Source organism: Pristis pectinata, chromosome 23 (genome assembly GCF_009764475.1).
Source record: "Pristis pectinata isolate sPriPec2 chromosome 23, sPriPec2.1.pri, whole genome shotgun sequence".
NCBI lineage: Eukaryota > Metazoa > Chordata > Chondrichthyes > Rhinopristiformes > Pristidae > Pristis > Pristis pectinata.
Genome location: NC_067427.1, coordinates 34208658 through 34224769, shown reverse-complemented (window position 1 = coordinate 34224769; position 16112 = coordinate 34208658). Strand labels below are relative to the sequence as shown.

The following is a 16112-nucleotide window of genomic DNA, read 5'->3' as shown; positions in this document are numbered from 1 at the left end:
CAGCAGCTCTCAAAGTGGCTGCTGCCCCTCTCACAGCCGCTCATTTTAGAACACACCACTACCGATCCCACAGGTGCCTCCAGTCTCACTGGTTGCTCTCAGTCTTACCCCTCCTGCTCTCAACAATCCTGTAAGTGCTGCCAATCTCCCTGCCACTTCTCAGCCTTAACTCCTTCTGTGCATTGACGATTCAAGTGTTCTGGGGTATAGAAGTTTCGGACGTGACAGAGGGGGATGCAGAGGGGTGACGCACTACTGAGCAGGGAGGACATAATGGCAGTACTGAGGGAGAATATCCTGGAGGGATTGTCCAATGAGCCCATGGGTAGAACTTAGGGATAAGAGAGGGTTGATCACTTTTCTGGGGTGATCACTCTGTGTCTCTCAATGGCCACGGGAGGAACAGATATGTAAGCAAATTGCAAAAGGTGTAAGAGTAAAAGGATTATAGTAGTGAGGGAATTCTAACTTTCTCATTATTGGCTGTATTTGCCTCAGTGCAAGGGGCTTACATGGGGTGGTATTTATTGGAAGTATATCCAGTTAAGTTTTTTTGATACAATATTTAGATAGTCCTTCTATAGATGGGGCAGTAATCAACATTTTCTTGGGAAGTGAAATGAGGCAGGTGGTGGGGGACACTTCGGTAACAGTGACCACAATTAAGTTCCAAGGTAGTTATGGAAAGGTTTAAAGTCTTGAGTTGGGGGAAGGCTGATTTCAATGGTGAAAGTAGATTAGGAGCAGATGCTTGCAGGAAAAACAACTGACAAGTGGGAGTCTTTTTAAAGAGAGTTAGTAAGAGTTCAGGGCCAGCTTGTTCCAGTAAAGGGTGAAAGGCAATGAGAGGAAGATAAGGCAATTTTAGATGACAAAGAATACTGAAGATTTGGTCAGGAAAAAAAAGAAACATATGGCAGGTATAGGCAACTTGGATAGAAGGAGTCTCTTGTGTCATCTGCCACGGCCAAGAAAACTCACCAGAGCCTCCACTTCCTCAGGAGATGGAAGAAATTCTGCACGTCCCTGTTGACCCTCACCAATTTTTATAGGTGCACCATAGAAAGCATCCTATCTGTATATATCAAGGCTTGGTATGGCAACTGCACTGCCCAAGACTGCAAGACACTGCAGAGAGTTGTTTACATTATTACATTCAAATATTTTTAAGTTTTGTTTTACACTCACATAAATTGCAATCCTCTTCTGGCAGACATGACAATCATGGAATAATTTTGTCCACAATTTAGATTTTCACTTGCATTTTGTTACATAACTTAAAACATAACTTGGAAAATGCATCATCTTCAAACTGGATTCAAAAAAGAAAGCTGAGACAGTGTCTTATATCCTTTGGTTTCTGCTTTACATGTATTACAATGAAGAGCAACATGTGATGCAGGAGATGCGCTGCTGCTTCACAGCTCCTGTGACCTCCAGTCAGTCTGTGCAGACTTTGCACGTTCTCCCTGTGTCATTTTTCCCACAGGCTCCAGTTTCCTCCCACATCCCGTAGACAGGCTGGTTGTTAGGTTGTTCGGCTGGTTCAGGTGAGCACATGGTGAACCAGGGTTCAGTTGATGGGCGCACGAGAGAGAATAGTTGCAAGGAAATAAATGGATGAATAGGGTTTGCGGGGCTGCTTTGAGCACCAGCATTGGTTCCACGGGTCAATGTTGTAAGAAATATGAGAAGGAAACATCCTTCAATGATTTAAGAAATATGAGAAATTGTTACCAATTAGACTGAGCTATTACATCTCAAGGGTCAGCATGGTACGCTCACTTCCACAAGAGACTTACCTATTTTTAAAGCCTTGAAATATTCTTCCAATATCCAAGTAATAAAAGCCCTGTGAACAAACAAAAATTGTTCCTTTGTTTCAGCTGCCAACTATAAAATGTGCCATCACATGATCCATATGTGACTATTCCAATGCACACAAAGCTGACATCCGATCACTAACTTCCATCCACTGGATGTCATCCAGACGCCACTCCCTTTGTCCTGACTTGAACAAAGGCCCATACAACCATTACCCTGTGCTTGGTGCCTTCTGCAGGTTCATAGTTAAGCAATGCCTTAAATTTTAAATTCTTATCTTTATTGTTCAAATCCCTCAACCCTCTCCACCAGCCTAGTTTCTGTTGTCTTCTTCAGCTCTACAATCCTCTAACGTACCTGAATTCCTCAGTTCTGGCTTCTTGGCCATCCCTGAATTTAACCAGTGCACCTCAGACAATACATCTACAGCAGCGATGCCTTTACACCCTGGAATCCCTCCCGACACCACTCTGCCCCTCTAACTCTGACCATGCTTTTGGCTATCTGTCCAAATATCTCCTCCTGTGACTTGGTGTCAAATTTTGTTTGATAATACATTTGGGAAATGCAATGGGATCTTTTGGTGCATTGTAGGTTCTCTTTAAATAAAGTTGTTTGGTTATTGCTGACAGTTTGTAGTTACAGTCCTGCCCTGGACTGCAGTGCAGCTCACAGTTATTGGGGTTTATTACAGCCCTGTAGATGGTAGAGAACATCTCTGCGTGGAAAGTACTCACTCCTTGAATACTGAAGTTAAATGTGCTGAAGAACAATACATCAACCTTTGCCTTTTTCCTTAACTTTCTCACAGACTGGACCAGACTCTTATCATAAACAAGGTCACAGTTGTCCCATTTTAGTTCATTCATCCAGAATAATCTGATGTTTGCCCTGACTTGACTGCAAAATACAACAGGTTCTGAAACAAATCAATTTTTAATTCTTACTGCTTAGTCTATTTCTGAGCCTTGCTCATACTCTGTGCCAATAAATACTTCCCAGAATCACTCCTCGCCCTCCTTATGCCTCTCCATTGAACTCATCCCTGCAAAAGCAAATCTTTGGTTATCAGTTTCAACATCTCTTTCTTTGAAACATCTCCATTTTCATTTGATTATGCTTCAAGGCCTTGTGATATTTTTCTAGGGTCGGGTATGATTTCAATGCAAACCATTATTGTATCATCAAGTTCACTTGGCAAAAGCAGCAGTTGGATGCAGTTGCCTGTTGCAACAGCTTTTTTTGTTATAGAGAATCTTGGGTTTTATTTTAAAATTATTTTGGTTAGACCAGGATCCCTTTGTGTAGTTCAATAGAGCACCATTAGGGGTGCTTTTTGTTTTTCAGATGTTAAACCTGTTTATCATCAACAAATTAGTGTTAGCACAACTTCTTCTCAGGCAGTTGCTGGGGATTAAGGGTGACTTACTTCCATTCCAGCTTTGAGGGTTCTAAGGTGGCCAATGAGCCCAGTGTGAGAACCACAGACTATTCCACAGATGGGACAGGGAGTGGGTTTGTGGATAGTTTGCTAATACAATGCCCAGGAAGGATACAGATTACTGTTTGTCAACCAGAAGTGATATTACTGAAACTTCAGCAAGGATACTCAAAAGGACTCAACCAATGAGTTTGTCTGCTTTACCATTTATGGACTGATCTTTGAGCTACATCTGACAACTGATAATTTAGATGCTATTGCTGAATAAATCTGTTCTAAAAGTGTCTGCTTGTCATTAATCTTTTCCCTAAATAATATGGTACAAAGCTGAATTTGTAATTACAAATCCAAAACCATAAATCACACTTTTTGTTCACACAGGACATGTTATCTCAGATTACTCAGTTGCTTAAGGTCAATATTCTGTTCATTTACTGTGTGAATGTTTTGCAGTTGAAGCTGAGTCAGATACTGCACACACTCAAAAGTATTTGGTGACCAGGCAAATTATAATGACACACCATTTTTCGTGAATTTGATAAACAACCAGGTGCAGAGTGGGTGAAAGAAAAGCGGTGACAGGGAACAGTGGTGTTGCTTGTAAGAAATTTTCCTGAAACACAGTTACACTTGACCAACAGCTGCAGAGCCAACAGACTGTATTATGAACTGGATTTGATCAGGTACTCAAAACAACATAGTGCAATTGCTGGATATCTGGGGAAAAAATAAGGGCATGCGTTTTCTAATGTATTTTCATATCTCTTTCAGGATGTCCCAAACCATTGAAGTATTTTTGAAGTACAGTCAATTATTGTATCAGAAAGCTATTAACTAACTTATGCTTAGCAATACCACACCAACCAAATCGGTCTTAGTAACATTGGTTGAGGGATAAATATTGGCCAGAAGACTGAAAGTAACTGCAGCAGATGCTGGAAATCTGAAATTAAACAGAAAATGCTAGAAAGATTCAGTAGGCAAGTCAGCATTTGTGGTGGGAGAAACAATGCTGATGTTTCAGGCTGATGACCTGCTGCGTACATCCAACATGTTCTGTTTCATACCAACGATGACTGTCTGCTGCTCCGCTACCATGGAGACTAATCAGTCTCCGAATGTGGAGATACCAGTGGCTGCAGATCTCTGCCCGTCTCTGCCTCTACCTCCTTCCCACCCACCTGATCCCTTACCCCTCCCCACCCCAAGCACCATCACCACCTCCCTCCCACCCTAGTCCCCTACACCACCTCCATCTTGATCCCACACCCCACTGTGCAGCACTGCCAACAGACACGTTCTGCGCCATACATTTTGAAAGATTTTAAGTCCTTCACTGTACGTCTAACCCCTCACACCCGCAGAGAACTACACACCTCCCACCTACCTTTACACACCCCACACCCACCTACACCCCTCCCACCTCCCTATACGCACCACCTACACACCCCCCACCCCACCTACCTATTCACACGCCCACCTACACACCCCTCCCACCTCCCTACACCCCCCCACCTCACACCTACCTCTACACCCCCCCACACCCACCTACACACCCTCCACCCCTACCTACACCCCTCCCACCTACCTCTACACACCCCTCACACCACCACCCCTACCTACACCCCCCACACCCACCTACACACCCTCCACCCTTACCTACACCCCCCACACCCACCTACACACCCCACACCCACCTACACACCCCCACCCCTATCTACACCCCCCACACCCCCACCCCTACCTACACTCCCCCACCCACCTACACACCCTCCACCCCTACCTACACCCCCCACACCCACCTACACACCCCCACCCACACCCCCCCACACCCACCTACACACCCCCACCCCTACCTACACTCCCCCACCCACCTACACACCCTCCACCCTTACCTACACCCCCCCACACCCACCTACACACCCCCACCCCTACCTACACTCCCCCACCCACCTACACACCCTCCACCCCTACCTACACCCCCCCCACACCCACCTACACCCCCCCACCCCTACCTACACCCACCTACACCCCCCCCACCCCTACCTACACCCCCCCCACCACCCACCCACCCCTACCTACACCCCTCACACCCACCTGCACCCCACCAGCCCCAGGTGCAGGGCCGGCCCCGACCGGCGCATGCGCTGTGCGCGGGTGTTGCCGGCGGGGCCGCGCTGACGTCAGGCGGGCGGCAGTGCGCGTGCGCGGCGGGCTGCGGAGCGGGGCCGCGGCCATGGGGAAAGTTCAGGAGTTGTCGGTAACGCTGAGGAACAACAAAGTGGTTTATGGCCCCGGGGAGATGGTGTCGGGGGAGGTGAGGATCCGGCTGGCCGCCCACCTCAACTTCAAAGGTTAGTGTGCGCGCCGCACCCCCCCCCCCCCCCCCCCCCCCCCCGGCACCGGCGGAGGAGAGCCCGCGGGCGGCGCAACTTGTGGCCCGGGGGGGACCGTCGGGTGATGGGGTCCGGGGGTGGGGGTGGGGGGGGCCCGTCGGGTGATGGGGTCCGGGGGTGGGGGGGGCCCGTCGGGTGATGGGGTCCGGGGGTGGGGGGGGCCCGTCGGGTGATGGGGTCCGGGGGTGGGGGGGGCCCGTCGGGTGATGGGGTCCGGGGGTGGGGGGGGCCCGTCGGGTGATGGGGTCCGGGGGTGGGGGGGCCCGTCGGGTGATGGGGTCCGGGGGGGGGGGGGGGCCCGTCGGGGGGTGGGGTCCGGGGGTGGGGGGGGCCCGTCGGGTGATGGGGTCCGGGGGTGGGGGGGGCCCGTCGGGTGATGGGGTCCGGGGTGGGGGGGGCCCGTCGGGTGATGGGGTCCGGGGGTGGGGGGGGCCCGTCGGGTGATGGGGTCCGGGGGGGGTGGACCGTCGGGTGATGGGGTCCGGGGGTGGGGGGGCCCGTCGGGTGGTGGGGTCCGGGGGTGGGGGGGCCCGTCGGGTGATGGGGTCCGGGGGTGGGGGGGCCCGTCGGGTGATGGGGTCCGGGGGTGGGGGGGGCCCGTCGGGTGATGGGGTCCGGGGGTGGGGGGGGCCCGTCGGGTGATGGGGTCCGGGGGGGGTGGACCGTCGGGTGATGGGGTCCGGGGGTGGGGTGGGGAGGCCGTTGGGTGATGGGGTCTGGGGGGGGGACCGTTGGGTGATGGGGTCCGGGGGTGGGGTTGGGGGACCGTTGGGTGATGGGGTCCGGGTCCGGGGGGAGACCGTTGGGTGATGGGGTCCAGGGGTGGGGTGGGGGGGTCGCTGATCATGAGAGAGGACGGAGCCCTGGGGACTGGGAGGTTTGTGGGGGAGCCGAGAGAAGGGGTTGCAGAGAAGCTGCAGCAAGTAGCTCAGGCAGAGAACCCGACGAGAAAAGGCACAAACCTGAAGAGAGAAGGACAGGTGGTTGGGGGAACTGACATTTATTTTCATCAACTTGTACTCAGAGTTGTCCTTTTTACCTACAGTACAGATCCCATATTCAGAAAATCATAAATGAGTACTCAAGTAATCATTATTTGTTTAATAAACTGAGTGAACTGCGTCCAGGCTTCACTAATAGTTGTCAAGCAAATGGGCATCTGACCTGAAGAGAGAGATTAGAACTCAGTTTTAATAATGCAACTCATTCAGTGAAAGTTTCACTGACTGGGTTTTTGAGAGTGGTTCTTATTTTCAAACAATCATACATTCTGCCTCATTAAGGCAGAGGATGTTAGAAGAATAGGTGATAGTGTATTAGAGGAAACACCACTGTCGACCAGCTGAAAATGAACGTTGGTTAGGACTTTTCTTTTTCTCCATAGTCACTATGACAGATCTTACTGAATCGACAAGTGTAGTAATATGGATTTTTATAAATGATAGTTTAAACATTTTATATGGTATATAAAATATGAGGGTTTCTGACTCGGGAGGGTTTAAACTAGAGTGGTAGGGGGATGGGAACAGCAGCAGGGCAATAAGTGGGAGGGTTGAGGGCAAGAAAGATGGATTGACGGGTAGGACTTCCTAGTGTGTCGGAGGCTGAAGGGAGACCTGATAGATGTTTTTAAAATTATGAGAGGCAAAGATCGGGTAGACAGTTGGAATCTATTCCTCAAGGTAGGAATGTCAAACACCTTTTAAGATTAGAGAGGGTAAGTTTAAAGATGACAAGATGGGCAAGTTTTTTTACGCAGAGAGTGGTGGGTGCCTGGAATGGGTTACCAGGGTAGCATTGGAAGCAGGCAGTTTGGTGGAGTTTAAGAGGCTTTTGGACACATGAATATGAAAGGAATGGAGGGATATGGATGATACACAGGAGGAAGTTTTGTGTAAATCGGCATCGAGATCAGCACAACATTATTGGCTGAATGGCCTGTCCAATGCTGTACTGTTCGATGTACTATATATTTATTTTATAATAGGATTTTGCTTGGACCAGCATGTTAAGCAAATCTGCTTGTATTTGCTTTCTTCAGAAAAGAGGAATTTGAGGCTACAGCCTGTCAAACTTGCTTGGCAGGGGAATGAAATGGGGAATTTAAGGAGAAAAGCAAAACAATCATCATTTTGGTTCAGTTTTTCTTACTCTATTCTAGTCTGGCCTGCTGGGCATGTCTCATAACCTCACCAGTTACAGTACATTACACGGACAAAGAAGCTTAATGTGCTGGAAACTGCCCCATTAACCTATTTGAACACCCACCTTCTCACCTGTTTTAAGCTAATTTGTATTTCTCTCTTTCTCAATTCTGATAAAGGATTCTAGATCTGAAAGATTAACTGTTACTCTTTCCACAGATGATGTCAGACCTATTCAGTGTTCCCAGCATTTTTGTTTTTATTTCAGAAAACAAGAAGTTGAAGTTAGAGAAATAGTAAACAAAACAAATAGCAGCAATAAAAGCAAACAGTAAATGTGGTCAGAGGACAGAAAAATTATAACATTTAAAGTACTGTGTCTAAATGCTGGCAGCATTCATAACAATTTAGATGAATTAATGGCTGAATAGAACTAATGGGTAGATCGAGTTACATTATGGAAACATGACTGTGGAGCTGAATCAGCACTCAGAAAGCATAGGGGGAAATGAAAAGGAGGTTGGATAAAGATATTAATAATGAATGAGATTTCTATATATGTGAGAAACAATCTTGGCTCGGCATATGATGTAGAATTAGAATTGGTCCAAAGGTTAGAGCCCATGGGATCCAACGTTGGCTTGTTAATAGCTGATAGAGTGATGGTGGAAGGTTGCGTTTGTGATGGGAAGCCTGTCACCAGTGGTGTATAGTAGAGATCAGTGCTGGGATTTCTGCTGTTTGTCATTTACATTAATGACTTAGATGGCAATGTATGATTGGTAAGCTAGCAGATGACGTGAAAATTGATGGTATTCATTGTGAAGTCTTAGGATACAGAATGATATTGATCAATTCCTAACTTGGGCAAGCAATTGCTGATGGAATTTAATCCCTCTGAGCATGAAGCGATGCACTTTGGGGTGTCCAGTAATGGCAGGGCATGGGGAGTATTGAGGATCATAGAGGTGGTGAAGAAGGCACATGGGATGCTTGCCTTAACTAGATAGGGCATGGAATAAGTATTTGGTACGACATTGGTTAGGCCACAGCTGGAATATTTTGCACAGTTCTTGTTGCCAAACTATAAGAAGGATGTGATTGCACTGGAAAGGGTGTAGAGGAGATTCAACAGGATTCTGCAGGAATGGAACACCTCAGTTATGAGGAGGGAATGGCTAGGCTGGGCTTGTTTTCTTTGGAGCAGAGGAGGCTCAGGTGGGACCTGACGGAGCTGTGCAAAATTATGAGAAACATAGGGTGGATACAGATGGTAACATTTAAGAGGAATTTCGACAGGCACAGAACATGCAGGGAATGGAGGATATGGATCGTATGCAAGCATCTGGGATTAGTTTACTTTGGCATCATGGTTGGCACAGACATGGTGGGTCCGAGGGCCTGTTGTTGTGCTGTATGGGTCCTCCAGGTTATGGCACAGCTCTGTTCCTGTGAACTGTTCATAACCCGCTCAGTTTGCAAGTCGGAAATGCGGCCCCAAACCAAGTTCCCGCACGGCAGAGTCTGCAGCCCCACAGCAGCCAGCAAATCCATCCCTCCGGTCTCCCAAACGCTCACTTGTATGTACAGGTCGGGCATTTGTAACCTGGGAAGGACCTGTACTGCTCTGTGTTTAAAATAAAAAGAGGACTTGAGTTTATGGTGAGGAGTAAAAGGTTCAGAGGGGATCTGAGGAAGAATTTTTTTCACCCAGAGGGTGAGTGAAATCTGAAACGCTCTGTCTGGGAAGATGCTGGAAGCAGGTACACTCACAACATTTAAGATGCATTTAAGATACAGTCGTGCTGGTAACCGTGATTATAATAGACATGGTGGGCCATAGAACCTGTATCCATGTTTTAGAATTGGTCAGGATTGAGCTAAGAAACAGTAAAGAAAACGTGAGTTATTTGTAGGTCATCAAATAGTAGTTTATAATATTAAGCACAGTAAAGATCAGAAAATTGTATTTACAGGGGTGATGCACTAATCCTGGGGGACTTCACAAATAGACTGAACAAGGCAAATGAGGACAATTTCATGGCATATAGATCAATATTTTGAAGAACCATCTAAGCTATTTTAGATCTTGTTTTGTGCATTGAGAAACTCATTGATCATTTTGTTGTAAAGGAGCCTTCAGGGAAGAGTGAACCATAAGCAGAATTTTACATAGAACTTAGGTTTCTTTGTTAAAATTTAAAGCACTTTGAAGCTAAGAAGGCAGAGTTGGCTATACTTGATTAGGAAAATGCATTATAAGGTATGTCAGTGGAGAGTTAGAGTCTAGCATTTAAAGAAATAATGTGCAGGCTGTCCCAGGGTAATGAACGTGTTCCGTTTTAACAGGAGTTCATAAATCGATTTTGGGAAGTCAGAAAATACACAAAAATCACATGAAGGTGACCGTACCTTCACGGTATTGTAATGAATGGCATCAGAAGTGCAAGACTGATAAGAAAGAACAATTACTGAAAGTGGAGAGAGAGGGGAATCTAGTTCTGTTGTTTGTAGGAACTAATGTATGTAAATCTGACTTTTGAATTTAATGATATTATGAGAGCTCGTTGATATGTACAGGTGTCCACAAGTTAGATGTTTGTAACCTGTGGGTGACCTGCATACTTTATAGGAAAATCTATTCCCTTAAGGCAATAGGTAAATTGGTCCATTTGCGGTTAACCAGATAAGTTAAAGATGGTATTAAATTCAACGAGGACACACGCGATGTGAGAAATAGCAATAGGTTTGAGGATTGGGAAAGTTTTAGAACATAGGAAAAGAGGCATCAAGAAATTGATAAAGAATAGGAAGGTAGAATATGAGAGTTATAGCATGAGGGACAAAAACAGGCTGTAAAAGCTGCTATAGATATGTAAATAGGAAAAGACTAGCGAGGGAAAGTCCAGGTCTTTACACCAGAACACAAGGAAATGGATGAAAGACACGATGATGCTGGAGGAACTCAGCAGGCCAGGCAGCATCCGTGGAGAAAAACAGGAAGTCAACGTTTCAGGTCAGGTTAGTCTTGTTTCGTCCTGAAGAAGGGTCCTGGCCCAAAACATTGACCACCTGCTTGTCTCCATGGATGCCGCCTGGCCTGCTGAGTTCCTCCAGCATCATCATGTTTTTCATCTAGATTCCAGCATCTGCACTCCTTTGTTTCACAAGGAAATAGATGCAGGGTAGGTCACCATGTTCCTGAAACCTGACCTGCCCTTTCATATGATCAACTCTTCTGTGCCAGAGGCCCAGAACCCTCAGTTTCCTGCTTTCAAATAGCTATCTATCTCCAACTTAATTAAGTGTAATGATCCAGCCTCTTCCATCCTCAAGCAGAGAATTCCAGAGATTCACTACTCTCTGAGAGAAGAAATTTCTATGGACCTCAGTTTTAAGTGACTGGCCGCTTATGTTGTAGCTAAATTGCCTTGCTTGTGATTCTCTCATTGGTAAAAACATCTCAATGTTTACTTGTCAAGCCCCCTTAGGATCTTGTATGTTTGAATAAGGTCACCCCTCATTCTTAGTAACTTTAAGGAATACAGTCCCAAGCTTGTCTAGCCTCTCTTGATAGGATAACCCTCAACCAAGGACTTCTTCCAATGCTTTTTTTTAAGTAGGGGGACCAAAACTGCACACAGTAACAAAACTCCGTATTCTTAATCTCCAACCCCTTTGCAATAAGAGCCAATGTTCCAGACAAGATAATTCATAAATGAGAATAAGGAAATGGCAGAGGAATTAACCAACTACTTTGTGCCTGTCTGCATTGAAATAATGGCCTAGCAAAAATGAGGAACTGAAGGAAGTATTAGAGGCAAAAAAAGTGCAAGAGAAGTTGGTGACTAAAAGCTGGTAAATCCCGAGAGCCTGATGATCTACATTCCAGAAATGTGAAAGAGATAGCTAGAGAGATGTGAACTTTCTGGTTATCAACTTCCAAAATTGATTCAGGAATTGTTCCTTCGGATTGAGGGGTAGTAAATGTGACCCCATCATTTAAGAAAGGAGGGAGAGGGAAAATGGGGAACTACTAACGTCGCTAATAGGAAAAGAGCTTTAATCTATAATGAAGTAAATAATAAGAGAACACTCTTGGCGGGGGGGGGGGGTTGGAAACAGACGAATAGAGCTACCATGGATTTATGAAAGGAAAATCATGTTTGGCTGCCCTATGGAAACTCTTTTTGAGGATGTGACTATTCAAGTAGATAAGGGACAGCCAGGGGATATGGTGTATCTAGGTTTTCAGAAAGCTTTTGTAAAGGCCCCTTAATGGAGGTTGGTCAATAATGTTAGAGCACAAGGAGTTGGGAGTTAATATACTGACATGGACAGAAAGTAAAGAGTAGCAGTAAACAGAATAGTGAGGTACTGCGAGGACTGGTGCTCGGTGCTATTCGTGATTGACATAGACAACGTGGCCCAAGGGGACCAGATATCACATTACTGAGTTTTTTGTGAGTAGAAGCTGAGGCTTCAGGGGAGTGTAGACGTGCTGAGTGAGCAGGTGAGAATGTGGCTGATGTGATGTGGCAAAAAGACATGAAGTTAGCCGCTTTGGTGCACAAAACAGAAAAACAGAATATTTTTTAAATGGTGGGAGATGGAGTAATGTTGATGTTCAAGAGGTGTTAAGAGTTGTGTGAATGTGCAGATGCCGCAAATGAGTAGGAAGGCAAATTTTATGTTGGTCTCTATGAGAGGATTTGAATGCAGGAGTAAAGGTGCAATTATGTAGCGCTTGGGCTGCACCTGGAGTATTTGTGTACCATTTTGATTTCCCTCTATTGCAAGGATATCCCTTTTTAGGGAAGTGCAGCAAACATTCACCAGTCTGGTTACAGGAATGGAAGGTTTACCATAGGAGGAGATTGAGTAGACTCGGCCTGTATTATCGAGAGTTCGGAAGAATGAGAGATCTCAATGAAACTTGCAAGTTCTTTCAGAGCTTGGCTGGCTGGATGCAGGGAGGATGTTTCTCCTGGCTGAGGAGTTTAGGACCAGATGTCACAGGGTCTTAACCCAAAATGCAACTGTACATTTCCTTCTACAGATGCTGCCTGACCCACTGAGTTCCTCCAGCGGTTTGTTTTTGCTCCAGTCTCTTGTGACTTAGGACTAAAATAAGGCAAAACCTCTTCACTCACCAGAGAGTGGGGAAGCTTTCCAATTCTCTGCCTTGGTGGGGCGTGGGAGTTTGTCATCACATTCATTCCATACAGGGATCAAAAGATTTCTGGATATTAAAAGAGTCAAGAGATATGGACATAAAGCAGGAAAATGACATTGAAGTAGAAGTTCTGCCCTAATCTTGATCACTGGAGGAGCAGGTTCAAAGGGCTGAAATGGCCACTTCCTCCTCCTATTTCTAATGTTCTTAAAGTGGCTTGTTCTGCTGTCACCACAGTTCCAGAGCTTAGTTTCCCCTCCCAGCTGTAGTTTGTTACCCCTAAATCCACTTAAAATTTGAGTCAAGTTACTGTGGCAGCACATTGGTGCCGGTAGAGCTGCTGCCTCACAGTTCCAGTGGCCCTGACCTCCAGTACTGTCTGCATGGAGTTTACACATTCTCCTTGTGATTGATTGTGAGGGTTTCCTCAAAGTGCTCCAATTTCCTTCCACATCCCAACATCGAGTAGGTTGGTGTGTTAACTGGCCACTGTAAATTGTCCAAGTGTTAAATTGTGTGGATTAATCTGGGGGAGGAGTTGGTGGGAATGTGGGGAGAATGCCCTCTTCTAATTAGTACCATCGGGGAGGAGGTACAGGAGCCTGAAGACCCACACTCAATGATTTAGGAATAGCTCCTTCCTCTCCGCTATCAAATTTCTGAATGGTCAATGAAGCTATGAACACTACCTCATTATTCCTTTTTTTTTGCATTATTTATTTATTTTGTCATTTATAGTCACTTCTGTGTCTTTGCACTATACTGCTGTCGCAAAACAACATATTTCAGGACATACAAGTCAGTGATAATGAACCGGATTCTGAAATAAGTGTGGATGGCTGGTGTGGACTTGATGGGTCAAATAATCTGTTTCCTTGATGTGTGATACTAGGTCTATGAGAACTATAAAATTCTGAGAGGGTCTGACCATGGAGGTGCTGAGAGGGTGGAGTTGATTGGGGAGGCAAGGATTTTATAGATTCTTTTAGTTGTTTATTTTTAGGAACCAACAACCACTATATGCAAGCTTGAGTTACAGGTTGCTATGTGTGCATTGAATGTTTGTCAGTCCACCAAGTGAGTAGGATATGCAGCGGTAATGTGTCTTTGAGGAAATTGGTAAATGGAAGAGAAGCAGTTCTATAAAAGATTTGTGGACCTGCTTCTGTTCCATTTATGGATCACACAGACACTGACAGAGGCTCTGCCTTCCCCAACAAACTTAATTCAGTGCCCTCATCTTTGCAGATCTTCACAACATTCTCCCACTTTTACTGTACAGCCTTCCATTCTTTCTTGCTCTCTGGCTGGCTCTTGTGACCCACACTGCCCCAACATACAGCAACTTTCCAAAAGCCCTGACTTGGAAGACAATACTTAGTGAGTCAGAATGCTGTGTCCAGAGACTCGAACACATCAAGGTTGAACCTCCAGTACAAACTGAGTTGCTGACTTTTGGATGAGGCGTTAAAGCAAGGCTGTACGTATACCCTTTGCTGGGATTATAGAATCCATGGCACTTTAAGAATTCCTCCCATTTCCTAGCCGAGACCTAGGACTCTACACCTCCCTCTGTAACTGGATCCTTGACTTTCCAACAAACAGACTGCAATCAGTGAGGATAGGCAGCAATACCTCCGGCACGATTATTCTCAACACTGGTGCCCCACAAGGCTGCGCCCTCAGCCCTCTACTCTACTTTCTATACACTCATGACAGTGTGGCCAGATTCTGCTCTAACTCCATCTACAAGTTTGCAGATGATACCACTGTTGTAGGCCGTATCTCAAACAGCGATGAGTCAGAGTACAGGAAGGAGATAGAGAGCTTCGCGGAATGGTGTCATGACAACAACCTTTCCCTCAATGTCAGCAGAACAAAAGAGCTGGTTCATTGACTTCAGGAAAGGGGGCAGTGTACGTGCACCTGTCTACATCAGTGGTGCTGAGGTCGAGAAGGTTGAGAGCTTCAAGTTCCTGGGAGTGAACATCACCAACAGCCTGTCCTGGTCAAATCACGTAGAAGCAACGGCCAAGAAAGCTCACCAGCGCCTCTACTTCCTCAGGAGGCTAAAGAAATTCAGTTTGTCCCCTTTGACACTCACCAATTTTTATTGATGCACCATCGAAACCATATCTGGATGTATCACAGCTTGGTACGGCAACTGCTGTGTTCAGGACCGCAAGAAACTGCAGAGAGTTGTGGACACAGCCCAGCGCATCACGGACACCAGCCTCCCCCCTCGCTGTCTTCTCTCTTCTCTCCTCTTCCATTAGGTAGAAGATACAGGAGCCTGAGGGCACGTACCACCAGACTTAAGGACAGCTTCTACCCCACTGTGATAAGACTATTGAACGGTTCCCTTATACAATGAGATGGACTATGACCTCACGATCTACCTTGTTGTGACCTTGCACCTTATTAAACTGCACTTTCTCTGTAGCTGTGACACTTTCCTCTGTACTGTTATTGTTTTTACCTGTCCTACATCAATGCACTCTGTACTAACTCAATCTAACTGCACTGTGTAATGAACTGACTTGTACGATCGGTTTGTAAGACAGGTGTTTCACTGTACCTCAGTACAAGTGACAATAATAAACCAATACCAATAATGTGAGGAAAAAAAACAACTGAATACAAAATATGGAAGAAACAAATTTTGTCAGTTTTTATCCAGGGTTCACATTAGGGAAAATTGCAATTCAGAAGGTTTTCTAGGAGCACAAACCCTCCTTAATGTACTCTACAATGATTTATGAGATCAGAATTTGTTTTGATACAAGGAAAGAACAGGTTTCATTATCATTGATTGTTATCTTTGCCTTGATATCCTCCTCACCCCACCCGCCCCTCCCTGACTCTTGAATAGAAAAAAAATGTAAATTTCTGTCTGTTTCTTTGGTCACTGGGTGCTCAAACTACCAGGCTGGGCGGCCTCCTGGAAGGTCCACTCCTGATGATATCTGCTGCACTAAGGTGCAGGATGTGTAAGGTTACCATGGAGTGGGTTTTCAACTACTTACCCATGTTTTGGTCTTTAAATGGCCAGCAAATAAGCTTTCGATAACCAGAGAGTCTGAAATCCCCAAACTTTCCATGACCCTGTTTTCACAGTTCACAAAAACAGT

The 16112-nt window shown here is 45.9% G+C and overlaps 1 protein-coding gene across 1 annotated transcript in view; it reads left to right on the top strand.

Annotated features, from left to right (window-relative positions):
* The first annotated feature begins 5467 nt into the window (after positions 1-5467).
* Positions 5468-16112, top strand: part of LOC127582151 (arrestin domain-containing protein 1-like) — a 95366-nt gene continuing 84721 nt past the window's right edge. Inside the window, exon 1 of the mRNA XM_052037200.1 lies at positions 5468-5619. Coding sequence (XP_051893160.1) covers positions 5502-5619 — 118 coding nt within the window. The 5' untranslated portion in view covers positions 5468-5501. The remainder of the gene's footprint in view (positions 5620-16112) is intronic.